Source organism: Corylus avellana, chromosome ca5 (assembly GCF_901000735.1).
Source record: "Corylus avellana chromosome ca5, CavTom2PMs-1.0".
In the NCBI taxonomy this organism is placed as follows: Eukaryota; Viridiplantae; Streptophyta; class Magnoliopsida; order Fagales; family Betulaceae; genus Corylus; species Corylus avellana.
The window spans coordinates 33202371-33217320 of NC_081545.1; the positions used below are offsets into that span (position 1 = coordinate 33202371).

Below are 14950 nucleotides of genomic sequence, written 5' to 3' on the forward strand. Positions count from 1 at the left end.
TTTGCTTGTGAATTTGCCACGTTCCTTAAGCTGCCTGGAAGCTTGTTCTTCTTTGGCATTGCAATTGTGTCCAGCATGTGCATCTTCTATTCCTACTTCATAGATGACAACCCAGCAAAATCTCGGCCCTCTCGTTCTAACGAGAAAGTGCGTGACAAGAAAAAGAGGCGATATTTGACGCCCATTTGGATCCGAAGGTGTAACTCTAGACCCAAATATATTCACCTTGATTCAAACCTGTGCTAGTTTCGAATATCAGAAATCGGATGCCCAAATGGGGTTCGTTTTGGTGCAGTGGTTCCACTTGCTGCTAATTATCTTTTAGTGAAGATTTTTGGTGTATTAATAATTTGAAAAGTCCATGTAATTAATAACTTGGAAAGTTCATCAATTGTTTTTTTCTATTCAATATGGGGGGAGCGGGAAAATTGAGATTACAACGTCGAAAAACATAGAAAGGTTGGACAATCCAAACATCAACCCAAAGTGGTAAAATGATGTCGTTTTGAAACTGTCTCTTCACTTGCGCCGTTCGTTCAAATTGTTCTAAGACCCATCATCCTCCCTATCTCTCCTATCTCCCTCACTAGCTCCCTTCCCTTCTCTTGTCTCTCTTCACACGGAATCACACCCATCACACCACCGCACCCCGCACAACATCTTCCACGTAGACGAAAAATCCGTGTCTTAGGAACGAGATTGAGATTCAAGATCTCTTCATATCCGACCATTTCCAACTATTTCAACCGACTATGAACTTTTTTGAGGTAGAGTCCGCTCAAAAATCACCTTCATCTCAAGTGTGTTGGTGGTTTTCCAACTTTCCAACTCCGATAAAGGTGGAAGCCAAAAAAGGTTTTTCCAACCCTGTTAGAGTCGATGCATAAACCTATAAAACAGGTAACCTTTTGTTATTATTTTTCAGGGTTTAAAAGACGAAACACAATATTTTGGTTACTTGGGCCACCTGCACAAATATATCAACTTAATATATAAACTACAACCTAAATAATATGAAACACTAATCAAGTAAACAAAAAAAAAGACGTGAACAATAAGATAATCATGCTGCCATTCATCTTATAAAAGAATGTTGGTAAGTAATAAAGAGGGATTTCCAAACTCAACTCAACTGAAAACACACATGTTCAAACTTTGCTCATAAAGCCCCTAACTAAGGTTGAGCTTGAGCTCGAACTTGGCTAGGGCACCCATGCACTAACCTTTGATAATTTATGAGCTTGTTTGGTAAAAGATTTGGGCATTTCAATATAATACAGAATTAATTGATGTAATATAAAAAATAAGAATGTTAAAAAATTAAATTTAAAAAAAAATAATACTTGCCATTAAAGTCTTTTGCCGACCGGCCTACAATTTTTTTTTTTTTTACATTACTATCTACTTGAATACATGTGTCTAATTGTCATTGGTTTGGGTCATTTGGCACGAATGATATGAATAGAAAAATTTGACGGAGAGACATATTTATCATTGCACAAATGTCAAGACCCGTTAAAATAAAAAATTCAAAGTATTATCAATCACAAACGCAAAATTCAAAAACTTTTGGAAAATCGATAGAAAAAAGGAAAAAAAAAACATATTCTTACCCACTTAACGGAGCTTGTGGGCCCCAACTGCCTAAAATTTTCTTTTTTGTGGGCCCAACTGCTTAAATTTCTATTTTTGGTGGGCCCAACTCTTTTTCCCCGACCTTATTTTCTTCACTACGAAGCTGCAACGAAATTTCGCGGAAGGGTACAACGACTATAAAGTTCGTCAAAAGTATTCATTATTCTTTTTTTTAAAAAAAACAAATGTAGCCTTACCGTTACCGTGAAGCTGCAGTCGGTGATGAACTTTCAAGGATGTTGCTCCTCAACCTTGTATATATAGAGACCCTTAAAACCAATTTCATAGCCACACCAATACCATCACCATTTTCTAGCTTCTCTGCTTCTCACGCCGTTACTATGTCGACAAACCGTTGTAGTAATCACAATACAGTTCCCCCTGATAGCAAAGATAACGGTCTCAAGTTCTTCCCATACTTCGCTTTTTTTAACCTTACGATTAGCAGCTTGGGCACGATCTACCGCGCATACACCCACAACGACATACCCATGATAGCTTTCATCGTCTTTGTTTACTTCGCCTATTTTTGGCTGGATCACTGCTTCACGGCGATTAACAAGCTGCCTCCGAGCAATAACTCGTCCAAGAAAAAGAGACTGCAATTCACCGTTTGGATTTTGTCCACCGCCATCTTGTTCGGATTTGCTTGTGAATTTGCGACGTTTCTTAACCTCCCTGCAACCTTGTCCATCTCTGGCATTTCAATTGCGATCAGCTTTTGCCTTTTCTACTCCTACTTCATCCGTGACAACCAAACAATCACAGGGTGACTCCGCCTTCTCTTTCGAACGAAAAATTGCGTGATATGCAATTTGAAGAAACCTAAATGCTGCCCGTGGGCGTCCCCCTGGATATTCATCTGTATGTTAATGCGTTTGAAAAAGTGTTTTAGTGTGATAATAAAAGTAATTTTAAATGTTTTGTATTTTAAGTTGTTTAAAAAAGTGTTTTATTGTGATAATAAAAATAATTTTAAATGTTTTGTATTTTGAGATGTTTATTAATATTTTTATTTTAAAAAGAGAGCAAATTGAGAGGGAACGAAAAATAAAAACAAGTGTTAACAGTCAAAGCATGTTATTTTGTGATTGAGTTTGCGCCAATATAACTTAAAAGGACAAAGTTTAAATTGAGTAGGAAAAAATTCTATACAACATCGTGTTAAATTAGGGAATTCTCAATGAGATCGGCATTTCATTATTTCGTCGAAATTTGGAGAAATTATACCCAAAAAAAAAAAACTCTCTACATCAATGTCGCTACTTTTCTCGACAATTTAGTTCTTGTCAGATTCCTCTCCAATGCAGCCTGACTTGGTAGGATGCAAAAACACAGTAACAAGAAGAACGGATAAATAATTCTTAGATCTTGAGTCTATCAATGATCTAAGAACTCATATCAAAATTATAGAGTCTATTTATAGCCCAACGAAAAATATGAAGAAACTCACCCATGAGTAATTCTTACTTAAGAGAAAACTGATAAATCAACATAAGCTGTTTTTCTACAGGCTATAAGCATGTATTTATAACCCCAAGACTCCTATTACTAGTAAAACACGGAATAATAACTCCAAAAACCTAATCCTAGCAAAACAAGGAAAGAAAGTCAGGTTAAACTTAAAAACGCAGCAAAAAATAACTTAGTGTTCCCGCGTGCGCTCGATCGCAGCACGCGGGTGCTCGATTGCACCTCCAGGGGCTTGGTGCGCTCGATCACGCAATCGATCGCACTCAAAGGAGAGGATCGGTCGCAGTATCAAGGACTTCTCTCAAACTTCTAGGGCATGAGCGCTCGATCGCAGTCAACATGCGATCGATCGTAGTTTCAGGAGCCTCCTTTGCTGCAACGCGAGTCTGGGATCGTGTCACCATCTTTCGGGGTGTCTTCACACTACAATATGTCCGGGTCTTCCTCATATATTCCCAAGCATTGTGGTCTACATCACTCTCCAAATCTGCCAACCTCAAAAGCTTTCACCATTCATTATTTGAGAGTTTTATACTCTCTCTCTCTCTCTCTCTCTCTCCATCCAATTCCTTCTTCATTTTCGTGTCAACAATTCCCTTTCTCTTTCGACCGCCTAGAGAAAATCGAAGCATTGTTGTCGCCTAAGTTGGAGAAGAAGCCAAGATCTGCAGCCAAAAACGACCAGTCCCTCTTCTGATTCGAACGATTTGGCCAATCAATCCCTTATACCGGCTTCCAAACGATTCGCTCTGAATAGGTTAAACTCTAAATTTTCACGAAATTCTTTATTTGAAATTTGACATTTTTTTTTTGCGATTCAAAATGAGATCTTGTTTAGTTACTGTGATTTGGTTTGGTTTTTGAAGTTGAATTATGGAGATGATGTGGATTTGCTTTCTCACATGGAAATAGGAGAGATTGAGTTTTGAGGAAGTATTCCTTTTTTGTTTCCATGGAAATGGTTCATTTGAATTTAAAGTTTGTTTTTTGTTTGGAATTCATGGATAGGCTATTTGTTTTAGGGTGTTCAGTTTAGAGGAAAAGTCACCTGGGTTGTTAATATCCTTGAATCTGTTTACTTGGTTGCCTCTTGTGAGATCGAACTTTTTTGTTTGGAAAAATGCTTCTTTGCATTATGCCGTTCATCTTGAGTACATCTCTATTATTACTAATTTGCAAGCTCCATCCACTCTTAATTAAAAATAAAAAAATAAAACACTAATAATGAATAAAACATGCCAACTTATAAGAGATATACGCAAGATAGACTGCTATATACGCAAGATAGACGTCAGAATGCAAAGAAACATCTTTAGTTATTTGGAAGAGTCTATGACATCATTGCCGATAACATTATAACAGACAAGTATTGGAATACGTTAACAACATCGACCATTCACTAGCTTAAAGGCTTGTCCAGGGTTGTCGTTTACATGCAATGTCAGAAATATGTTAATGACATTGATGAAATACCTTGAAGAGTTGTGCGGGATTGTGGTTCAGTGCTGTGATCGAAGAATGTCTTAATTGCAGTAAGTAGGCGTAAAATGTGAACCTTTTCTGCCTCGTTGAAGGTACACTCATCTATATATTTGAAAGGATAAGATTTGTGGAATTTCTTATGGCAATGCATTTGAAGTCTCTTTGCTTGTTAAGAGAATGAAAGCTGTAAATTTTTTGTTGGGCCTCAGTTTTAGATGGATTTAGGGGAGTGGAGTTGCAAAGGAGAGAAGGAAAGGTTTAGTTTATATTTGTTTTTTCATGTCTTGTTTGTTGTGTGCAAGTGTTTTGGGTATGTGATGTGGAACTTTTTGTTCTATGTTGTAAGTCTTTTTCTTACAGTTTGAAAGACTTCAAGAAATTTGTGGGGGTGCAATTGAGGCAGTTAAAGATAAAGGTGTGGTGGTTGCAGTGGCATCCTTTAATTATAGAAGAATGATAGATGAAAGGATTTGTTCTCGTTAGGATAGAAATCAGATGGAGAACAAAGAGAAAAGGAAAACATTTTGACATCATCCTATATTTATAGAATGCAATGCAACTCTTCAGTTCTTTTTTCATAACTTTCATGGAAGTTATCACCTTCTATGGAGATGATTTGGTGTGAGGATGACCACATTTATTATAGTGTGATTACTCCTACATCATCATCTCCCACTCATTCATATTATAACATTTGGTGATAAACTCCGGTTTAGCATGATTACCTTGGTACCAAGAGCTTCTCCAGAAGATGTTGATGCTGCACACAAAGAACACTCTCAACTTCTTTCAAATAAAACAGAGCAGCAGCCGTTGTCATTGAAATGATCCAGCAGAGAATCTTAAGCTGAAACCAAAAGAAGATAAGAGATTACAATGTCATCTGTTGAAGCTTGATCAAGATAAGAAGATTAAAGATGAAGAGAGGATTAGTTGATCTGTATTTGTTATCATCTATTATCTGTAAATTCAAATTCAAATGTATATTTATCTCTTGATTACACTAAATGGTTACTCACGGACTTGTATAAATTAACGAGAACTATTTCCCAACATTTCTTTCGAGTACCTTCCAAATTTTGAAGAATTTTTTTTCGTTGATTTAAAGCTGCGTTACAAACTTACAGATATGCACTCCAATTTACCTACTCATATTTCCAGTCAAATTTTTCTCCTCAGATTCATCATCTCTTTCAAGCAACCCTCCATCTCTTGAACATCAAATTTTATCGAAATTTTTTATGCTAAGTATTGGTTTAGATGGAGAGCAAAGGGAAATCAATAGACTGAGATGAAATAGAAAGAAAGCAAAAGAAAAGAAGAATATCGAACAAATAAGTGAAACTACCGACCAGATCGGCACCAACCTTTCCCGCTCTGCCCTCATCGTCAGCAAGTACATCGATTTCCCGCCTTGCTGAGAAAATAATGAAAAACATATATTTCCACCTCCACCACGGGATCCACCTCGCCGGCCTCAGCATCCAGCAATTTTCACCACCGCCGTTAAGTCCACCACCTTCCCCAGCTTGAGAAGCGTTTGGAATTAGGAGCTAGTGAACGATACAGAGAGGCCAAAGCCCCCCTTTTCTTTTCTTTTTTGGTGAAGATTTCGTTTGCATCAAACGTGGGAAGATGTTATATATATTTTTCAAAAAATATAATCTGATATTTATTTTATAAAAATTATATAAGTTCCTTTTTTAAAAGGAAAAATATCATTAGTCTTCGGTTTAACGTGATTTTAATTTATTTTTTAAGTTGTTAATTTTGACAATTAATTCCTTAGATTTTTTTTTTTTTTTTTTAAAAATATGTTCTATCAATCTATTGTCCAATTAATTAAAAATCAATCAATTAATGTCGTGTCATTCTAGTTTGAGACATCATTTACTCCATTTATGTCATGTGACACAATTATATTAAATTAAAAATATAATGTGTAATTTTAATAATTTTAAAGTATGCCGCGGGGCACCTACATGTCAAAGGAGAGTTACTAAGTATTAATGGATTGGTCTAATATGGACATTAAATTGATAGAGACACATATTTAAAATTAGAGTAAGAATTCAAAATCTAATTGTCAAAATTGAAAACTTAAAGATTAAACTAAAACCCCACAAAAATTTAGGGACTAAGCTTAATTTTTCTCAAAATACAATAGAAAAACAGCAGACAAATTTCTTAGCAAAACTTGTTTGGGGGCACGTTTTAAAAATAGTTTTATGGGATTTCATCCCTAAAATGACATATCGTCGCTGTCGGTTAAAATAAGAAAAAAATGTTCAAGAGATCAATGAGGTATGAATTTATTTATTTTAATCAAATTACTCTATAAGGTTTAAATGTTGCCAATTTACTCTATAAGGTTTTTATTAATTTTTGAACGGTGCTGCCACGTTATATCAATTGTTTTTTAAATATATTATTTTCTTATTTAATTATGTTTATTTTTTATTTTTAATAAAAATGAAAAAATGTTTTTGTCTTCTAATTAGATATGACATGACATGACAACATGGTTAAAAAAAAAAAGAGGGTACAAAACAAACATAAAGAACAAAAATATTTTTATTTTATATTTTATTTGTATTCTTCATTTATGTGTTGTCTATTTGCATTCTTTATATTTTTAATTTTTAACAAAAATGGACACATGTCTTCGCTTTTACATACATAAGTATTTTTCTTCAAAAAAAATCCAAAAACCAAAAAAAAATTGGAGATGCGGGGTATCGATCCCCGTACCTCTCGCATGCTAAGCGAGCGCTCTACCATCTGAGCTACATCCCCGCCATGCCCAAGCACCTGAGATCTTTATATATCAAATAAATATTTAGTAAATGTATATTGCCTTCTCTTGCTCGTCGAAAGTCGTTAGGACAGAGATCACTTATCACCGTAATCACGAAATGCTGAGACGTTTGCTTCTACAATCTGCCACTTGTTATCGTCGGCTACCCAATGCCTGCTACTTTGCTCCACAACTCTCCGCACCAGTATCACCACCTCCAGCTCCTTCGCCTTCTATAACACGTTCCTTTTCCTCTTCTTCGTCGTCACAAATCCCAAACAGTTCTTTAGTCGAACACGTAGAGGACGATGCAAACCAGACCACTTCTCCACCCAGCGCCGCAATCTCCGTCGACCGCTCTGGACTCTACAATCCACCCGGTAAATGCTTTTGTAGTGTAAGCTCAATGAGAAGGCATTCTCTATTTTTTTTTTCTTAGATTTTGTTCTTTGCTTAAGTAAGGTTTGAATGGCAGAGCATTCTCATGCGCCTTCTTCGGACTCCGAGCTCATCAAGCACCTCAAAAGCATCATCAAGGTTCGCAATTCATTTATTTATTTCGTATGTTCCTTTATGGTGGTGTAAATATTGGTTTTCGTGGTGTGTCTGTTTGAACGTTGGAGATCCTGGTGTACTATGCGGAAATTTCATATGTTTTCTGGATTGGTAGTGTCTCTCAATGAAATTCAATACTCATTGAGGTAGGTTTGTTACTTTGGGACTAATGGGGTTATAATGTTCAATTTTTTTATTCGAAATAAAGGAATAGGTGAGGTAACTGTCCCATTGGTTAATCATTTTGAGTGTAGCTTTGTTATATTTTGATTTGTATCTCATTGCCCATTTGGTTGCTATACACTCGTTGAATAGAAGAAAAGAAACTGAACAGCAAAATTTGTTGCACTTTGATTTTTTATAGCAAAATTTGGAGTTTAGATATTGGTATGACACTTTGATATGGTATGTTGGTGCTATGCATAAGAAACAAAATTTTGACCAGAAGGGATGCTCTAGTCATGAACATGAAATGGATATGGTGGATGGCAAACAAAAAAACTCATATGTTATGAGTTCATTGTGAAGTTGTAGGTAGAACTTTTGTGAATATTATAGCGCAATCATATAAAACTATAGTTTCCTGCCATCCCTGTGGGAACTTCCATTTGTTAATGTTAGGCACATCCTGCTTGATCATTTTCAGTAAAAAATGAGGCTGCATCATTTCCACTTGGGATTTAAATGTGTCATAATCTATCAATTTAGACATTGGAATTTGCTTGTACTTCTAATCTTATTGCATATTACTTTTGTGTTGTCAGTTCCGTGGTGGGCCAATCTCAGTTGCTGAGTATATGGAGGAAGTTTTGACAAATCCTAAAGCTGGGTTCTACATTAATCGGGATGTGTTTGGAGCAGAGGGTGATTTTATAACCTCTCCTGAAGTAAGCCAGATGTATGGGGAGGTAATTTGGTTGCTAAGAAACTCTCAGTTGCTACTCATTTCTCTTCGTAATTTTATAAGAAATTTCTAGGACTCATTAAACCGAAGAGCATTATTATCTAAGTTGCTTCGATTTTTGAAGATTTGCAATCAAGAAGAATGACTTCTCACGTCCTGCTTATATAACTTTAGATGGTTGGTGTTTGGGCCATGTGTCTGTGGGAGCAAATGGGACAACCAAATAAGGTGAACCTTGTCGAGCTGGGTCCAGGACGAGGAACTCTCATGGCAGATCTTCTTCGTGTATGAGACCATATTCCTCATCATGCATCTATTTTGGATTTTCAATTTAATTCTGAAAATAAGAATAATAGTTCACCTTTACTTCTTCACTCTTTTATTAGTTAGTGAATGTGGTTGGGTTCATGTTTAGTTTAAGAACTGTAGCTTTTATTGTAGGGGGCTTCTAAGTTTAAGAACTTCACCGAGTCATTGCACATTCATATGGTAGAATGTAGCCCAACACTACAGAAGCTTCAGCACAGCAACTTGAAATGCAAGTATGAAGATAATATGGATGACAAGATGAACAAAAGGGCTGTCAGCACATTGGCTGGAACTCCTGTGACATGGCATGCTGCATTGGAGCAGATTCCTTCAGGATGTATGGAATATCTTATTGATTTTACCAATGAAAACAAGCAGATGTGCACAATAATGTTCAAGTAGGATGGCAGATTCTTATATATACATGTTCCTCTGGAGATTGAGTAAAATGATGTGTAACCTGTGCTCTCTCTCTATCTCTCCACATACACATGCTTGCGCATGCATAAACAGTTTTCTCTAAATATTATTTTCTGTCCCTAGACAAAACTTTTTTTTTTGGGTAATCTCATAGGACAATATACGAGGACATGAACTAGATATGCATGAGATCATCCTATGCATATGTTTTTCTTAGTTGCTTGCTATACATGATGTTATTACCTTATGTTGTCCTTTTTATAGGTTTTGTACTGCAATTGCAATAATACTAAGCGAAGAGAGAATTGGAGGTTATGTTATTTAGTCAGATATTTAGAGGCTTGTGTTTTACTATCAACTCTATGAATCCTTAAAAATTGTGATTGGTGCGTGCAAAATGCTTGATTTGACAGCAAGAAAGGTATCATAGTATGCTAAAAGCAATTCTAACATGATAGTGATTTACAATTACCAGGTTTAATATTTGTGAAACGCTGAATGTAATTAACATACTGGAGAAGTTTTGCAGTTGAACATACCTTATCATTTTGTTCTTCTGATTTTGATCTTGGAGATATTATTAGAACTGCGCTATATTTTCCTGTGCTTTAATAGTTTAAAATGTGTTAGTTTGTTTTCTTCCCTTCCTTACCAACTTTTCTCTCTTCTTTCATAAATTCCAGTGCCTACAATCGTCATTGCCCATGAGTTTTATGATGCTTTACCAGTTCATCAATTTCAGGTTTGTCTGGTTAATTTGAGTTTGTAGTTCTGGCTGATTGGGTGCAGTTTTTTTTTTTTTTAGATGTAACTATAAGGACCACGAATGACTGAAAACTTATGAAAGCTGTTATTTGCATATAAATGAAAGATATACTTTTTGGTTTTATAAAATTCCTTCGTCAATATTGAATTTTCTAGCGCTATATCATACTTTCATAAAACATTTGCAGCTCCTTGACTTTTTCTGGTTTCATTTTGTCCCACATTCTCATTTCTGCTTGAATCTTGCTTGTTTAGTGCCTGTTATTATGTTTCATATAAGATTCCTCTTTTTAGTTCACTACATATTATTTAAATCATTCTGAAAGATTTGATTCAACAATGGGCTATTGTGTGATCTCCATTTTTTTAAGTAACAATGTAGTCATTCATAACCGATAGTTCAAATTTTCTACTGATAGCATAATAGCGTATAGATTTAGGCCGTGCAAAACTAAGACAACAACTTGCTGTATGCTCTCAGTAATCCCCTACACTGGGTGAAGTGGAAATTTGATGAGAGTAACATGAACTCCAAAATAGCTTCTGCATATGGAAGATGTCAAGGGACATATATTCATGTGTATGAGACCATTTATATATGTTGCGGAGATAAAGATTTCCATCTTCAGAGTAGAGGTATTTGATGGATGGGTTTCTTTGTGTAAGTAACAAGTACCAAGGTACAAACTAGCTATTAATCTGCAGCGAATAAATTGCAAGCAGAGGAAAACAACCTGACTATTTATTTTGGATAGCCGCCAATTGACTCTAGGCAAAGTACCGGATGGCCTCCCAAGTAGCTGCAAAAATTATTTTTTCAAAAGTTTCCAATACAATATTTTCACACTATCCTCACCAACCTATTAGGCTTTATATCAGTAAACTTTCAGATTAAGCAAACTTACTGTATACTAGTAAACTCTTTGTTGTATCTTGTCATTGGCGAGCACATGCTTCAACTATCTCTCATCCTGCATTACTCTTGTATGCAGAGGGTTTCTCATGGCTGGTGTGAGAAGATGGTTGATTTGGCAGAGGATTCATCGTAAGGATCTAGAACTTAACCTGACAATTAGTCTCTCTGCATGTGCAATTGGTAAAGCATTTAGTTATTTGATACTTTTTGTAAAATATCGGTCAGGTTTCGTTTTGTTCTATCTCCACAGCCTACGCCTGCAAAACTCTATCTAATGGAGCGCTCTAAATGGGCTGCGACTGAAGAGATAGCAAAGCTTGATCACATTGAGGTTTGCCCCAAGGCAACGGAGTTGACTCAAACTATTGCTAAGAGAATAGGTTCTGATGGAGGAGGGGCTCTTATAATTGATTATGGAATGGATGCAGTAGTCTCAGATAGTCTGCAGGTTTGTTTCCTTGCTGTTTTAGTTTTATGGTGCTGGTTTCATTATGTCGAGGGATGATTCTTCATGTTGCTGTTTTTAGTTTTATGGTACTGTTTTCATTATATCTGAGGATGAATTCTTCTTGATGTTTGGTCTCTCGATAGTTATCTAGCTAACCATGTAACGCTAGAACATCTCTACCTATATATACTTTTCTATTCCTTTTTTTCTCACATTTTATCTTCTTCCCAATACCACATATCTGCAGGCGATTAGACAACATAAATTTGTCAACATTCTGGATGATCCTGGATCCGCTGATCTCAGTGCATATGTTGACTTTGCTTCCATCCGGCACTCTGCTGAGGAAGCTTCAGGTGCATGTCCCCATTGTGCTAGCTGTATCTTCCTTTTGTTTTTCTTCTCTGAATATAGAAGTAAAAGCAAAAATGTACATAAATTTGAGTATTTCAACGTTTTACAGGCGATGTGTCTATCCATGGCCCAATTACTCAGTCTCAGTTTCTTGGTTCTCTTGGGATAAATTTCCGAGTGGAAGCTCTTCTTCAGAACTGCACAGACGAACAAGCCGAGTCCCTCAGAACGGGATACTGGCGTCTGGTAGGCGAAGGTGAAGCCCCCTTCTGGGAGGGACCTGATGAACAGGTGCCTATTGGAATGGGTACCCGGTATTTGGCAATGGCTATTGTGAACAAAAGGCAGGGTGTTCCGGTTCCATTTAAGTAAGGGTCTGGTATAACGTGGCATTTGACCATTTGTTGTCTTCTATGTACGTTAGAAATTTATGAACTTCCTTCAGTTTTACCTGTTGGTTGTTAGACATAAAGGTTAACAGAAAAAACCACCATCTTCAAATTTTTGAGGGGTGCTCAAATGAGTAATGTTTACATACTCATCTTCTATTCAACTGTTATATTAAGACTGATGTGACAGTGCTCATCAGTTTTTGAATCAGTCTTTATTAAAAAAAAAAAAAAAAAAAAAAATTCAAGTAAGGATGGGCAATATTACATCAGCCCAATAATATATGAGTGGAATAGGAGATGTGTATGTATAATTTCTCGTGCTTAAACGTTCTCTTAGAGCACTAGCAGCAGTTTCCTTTTGATTTTTCCTAAGTTTAAAGCACAAAACTACTTTTTGCTTCTCTATGAAAATATATTTCACAATAGCTTCTTTTACCTTTCCTTATATCACTAAAATATTATTTCTTTACAAAATACAAGTTCCTTATATACCTTCACTTTTTTCACAAAATTTCAACATAATCCCCAATTAAAGACAAAGATGAAAGAGAAATATTTATATTAAAATAATGTATAGGGAACCACTTTTGGTTTTCTACACATTAGGAAACACTGTAGCAACCCCTTGAAGGTTGGTTAAATGTAGCGAGTTTGATGTAAGTAAATTTTTTGTGATTTTTTTTGAAATTTTTCTTAATCAAAATAAAGAGAATGTCATATAGAACATCTGCTGCTAGTGCTTAAACATTGAAGTAGCCTAAATACGAAATGCAAATTGCCTACAAAGGTTATTAGATGGAGAAGCGATGGCCATAGTCTTAGACATAGTCTTTGACTTTAGCGCAACTGCATATCTACACCCTCTTCCAATTGCAAAATTGAGTGTATTATGCATGGGAATTCCTGTAATTGGAGATTTTTGTTATTACCTTAGTTCTTTCTTTATGAGTATGGATATATGAGAAGAGCTCTCTTGTTCGAGCAAGAGAGAGCCACCATATAAAGAGCCCATCTAGACATGGGAGCCTTACTCGGGCAAAGGATCTCCTTTTACCGTTTATGTTATAATTCTCGAATAACGAAAGATCCAGATCTATGTATTATATGTGGAGATAATTTTACTCTGAAATAAAACAAATTAAAAAGAAAAAATTAATGAAAAAAGCCTTGGGTTTTTTTTGAAAATTTTAATTTGCAAGAAGGTAAATAAATTTTTTTATAAGCACTACATCTAAAAAAAGAATAATGCTAATTAATATATACACTCAAACTTTTTCTAACCTACTTCTTCATATTCATAGGTGACTTTTAAAATTATCATTGAATATATGATGAATTTTTATTAGAATTTAATTTAATTTAATTTATTAATTTTTTTTTTTTTTTTTGAGAAGAGAATTTAATCTACTTAGACCTATGAAAAAAGTGAAAGTATATATAAAGATAATTTTGTCACGGAGGATACCACGAGAATTGTGAATACAATAATTTAGCCTAAATTTTTTATTTTTTATTTTTTTCGTCAGCAACATTGTTACCCACAAGTGCCGATGGTCACGAGGTCCGAGCAAAGAGAATCAGAGATCACTTATTTCCCAAGCCAATACTCCATAAATTCCTCTCAAGACTCAACGCAAAAGACACAGAGAGAGACAGAGAATGGGATCTTTCCTCTCAAGCTTGCTTGGGGCGGGCGCAACGAACGAGGCGGCTCCGTCGGCATCGGAGGGTTCTGGGATCCTGTCGTTCCACTCCTCCGCCAGATGGCAGCTCCACTTCAACAGCGCCAAAGACTCCTCCCAACTCGTAAAATTACTTGCTATTACACTCTCTATAACCTTTCTAGTCTTCCTTAAGAGTTAAGATGGTGTTAGGTAGGGATTAATTCGTTTCCCTTTTCTCTGTTGCATGGAGCAAAGACGGTGATCGATTTCGCCGCTGCCTGGTGTGGGCCCTGCAAGTTCATGGAGCCCGCCGTGCACGGCATGGCCTCCAAGTTCTCCGACGTCGTCTTCGCCAAGATCGACGTCGATGAATTACCTGTGCGTATTCTCTCTTCTGATTCTTATTATTCGTCGGCAAATCTCTCTGGGTTTGTATGTGATTGTTGACTTTGTTTTTGGGTTTCTGCGAAATTTCGTAGGATGTCGCGCAGGAGTTTCAGGTGCAGGCGATGCCCACGTTTGTGTTGGTGAAGAATGGGAAGGAGGTGGACAGGGTGGTTGGGGCCAAGAAGGATGAGCTTGAGAAGAAGATTGAGAAGCACAGAGCTTTCCAGGCCTCTTCTTGATTATTCTGATATATTTGCTTTATTTCTTTCATTCAGTTTGTGCCTCTCATTTTTCCATAAATTCCAATTCCATTCTAGTTATCACGATGTTGATAATGAAGATGATGATGGGTTTGATCAATTTAGTGAGAAAATAATGAACATTTCTTATTATGATTATATATCTATAGTTTTTTCCATGGGTTTCTCAGTTTCATTATATATATATAT

The 14950-nt window shown here is 36.1% G+C and overlaps 3 protein-coding genes and 1 non-coding gene across 9 annotated transcripts; 2 read left to right on the plus strand and 2 right to left on the minus strand.

The window, feature by feature from the left end:
- Positions 1–340: 340 nt before the first annotated feature.
- On the minus strand, positions 341–6186 carry LOC132182321 (uncharacterized). Of its 5 annotated transcripts, XR_009440281.1 has the most exons (4): positions 5958–6186; positions 5316–5437; positions 1833–2485; positions 1597–1738 (listed from the first exon to the last, which is right to left on the minus strand). XR_009440281.1 is itself a non-coding variant. In XM_059595533.1 (3 exons), the coding sequence occupies exons 1-3, from the start codon at positions 6072–6074 to the stop codon at positions 871–873; spliced, it is 273 nt and encodes a 90-aa protein (XP_059451516.1). In that variant the 5' UTR covers positions 6075–6186; the 3' UTR covers positions 341–870. The 5 variants fall into 5 exon arrangements, 4 of the variants coding, with proteins under 4 accessions (XP_059451516.1, XP_059451513.1, XP_059451515.1 ...); XM_059595533.1 differs by lacking the exons at positions 1597–1738; positions 1833–2485 and adding an exon at positions 341–889 and having other exon boundaries at positions 5943–6186; XM_059595530.1 differs by lacking the exons at positions 1597–1738; positions 1833–2485 and adding an exon at positions 2924–3773 and having other exon boundaries at positions 5943–6186.
- A 1127-nt stretch (positions 6187–7313) lies between these two features.
- TRNAA-AGC (transfer RNA alanine (anticodon AGC)) lies at positions 7314–7386 on the minus strand. Its single transcript has one exon. It is a non-coding gene; the product is annotated as a tRNA-Ala (tRNA).
- Positions 7387–7414: 28 nt separating this feature from the next.
- Positions 7415–12563, plus strand: LOC132181001 (uncharacterized). 2 transcript variants are annotated; one of them, XM_059594037.1, is made up of 10 exons: positions 7415–7767; positions 7863–7924; positions 8707–8850; positions 9021–9131; positions 9288–9492; positions 10259–10317; positions 11333–11385; positions 11482–11704; positions 11952–12060; positions 12168–12563. In XM_059594037.1, exons 1-10 carry the CDS (start codon positions 7437–7439, stop codon positions 12428–12430), a joined length of 1560 nt encoding a protein of 519 aa, XP_059450020.1. In that variant the 5' UTR covers positions 7415–7436; the 3' UTR covers positions 12431–12563. The 2 variants fall into 2 exon arrangements, with proteins under 2 accessions (XP_059450020.1, XP_059450021.1); XM_059594038.1 differs by having other exon boundaries at positions 7683–7767; positions 7850–7924.
- Positions 12564–13994: 1431 nt separating this feature from the next.
- LOC132183411 (thioredoxin H2) lies at positions 13995–14919 on the plus strand. Its single transcript, XM_059596840.1, has 3 exons — positions 13995–14256; positions 14370–14492; positions 14594–14919. The coding sequence occupies exons 1-3, from the start codon at positions 14110–14112 to the stop codon at positions 14738–14740; spliced, it is 417 nt and encodes a 138-aa protein (XP_059452823.1). The 5' UTR covers positions 13995–14109; the 3' UTR covers positions 14741–14919.
- Positions 14920–14950: the final 31 nt, after the last annotated feature.

Excerpts from the sequence above, each read along its gene's own strand:
- LOC132182321 (XM_059595530.1), bottom strand. The coding sequence starts at position 6,074 with ATGCTGAGGCCGGCGAGGTGGATCCCGTGGTGGAGGTGGAAATATATG. Across the intron at positions 5,438-5,942 it reads GAAAGGTTGGTGCCGATCTG|CTTAAGATTCTCTGCTGGAT; the intron begins GTCGGTAGTTTC and ends TTTTGGTTTCAG. Across the intron at positions 3,774-5,315 it reads GAGAAGCTCTTGGTACCAAG|ATCTTGGCTTCTTCTCCAAC; the intron begins GTAATCATGCTA and ends TTTTGGCTGCAG.
- LOC132181001 (XM_059594037.1), top strand. The coding sequence starts at position 7,437 with ATGTATATTGCCTTCTCTTGCTCGTCGAAAGTCGTTAGGACAGAGATC. Across the intron at positions 7,925-8,706 it reads ACCTCAAAAGCATCATCAAG|TTCCGTGGTGGGCCAATCTC; the intron begins GTTCGCAATTCA and ends TTGTGTTGTCAG. Across the intron at positions 9,493-10,258 it reads GGAGCAGATTCCTTCAGGAT|TGCCTACAATCGTCATTGCC; the intron begins GTATGGAATATC and ends CATAAATTCCAG.
- LOC132183411 (XM_059596840.1), top strand. The coding sequence starts at position 14,110 with ATGGGATCTTTCCTCTCAAGCTTGCTTGGGGCGGGCGCAACGAACGAG. Across the intron at positions 14,257-14,369 it reads CCAAAGACTCCTCCCAACTC|ACGGTGATCGATTTCGCCGC; the intron begins GTAAAATTACTT and ends CATGGAGCAAAG. Across the intron at positions 14,493-14,593 it reads TCGACGTCGATGAATTACCT|GATGTCGCGCAGGAGTTTCA; the intron begins GTGCGTATTCTC and ends GAAATTTCGTAG.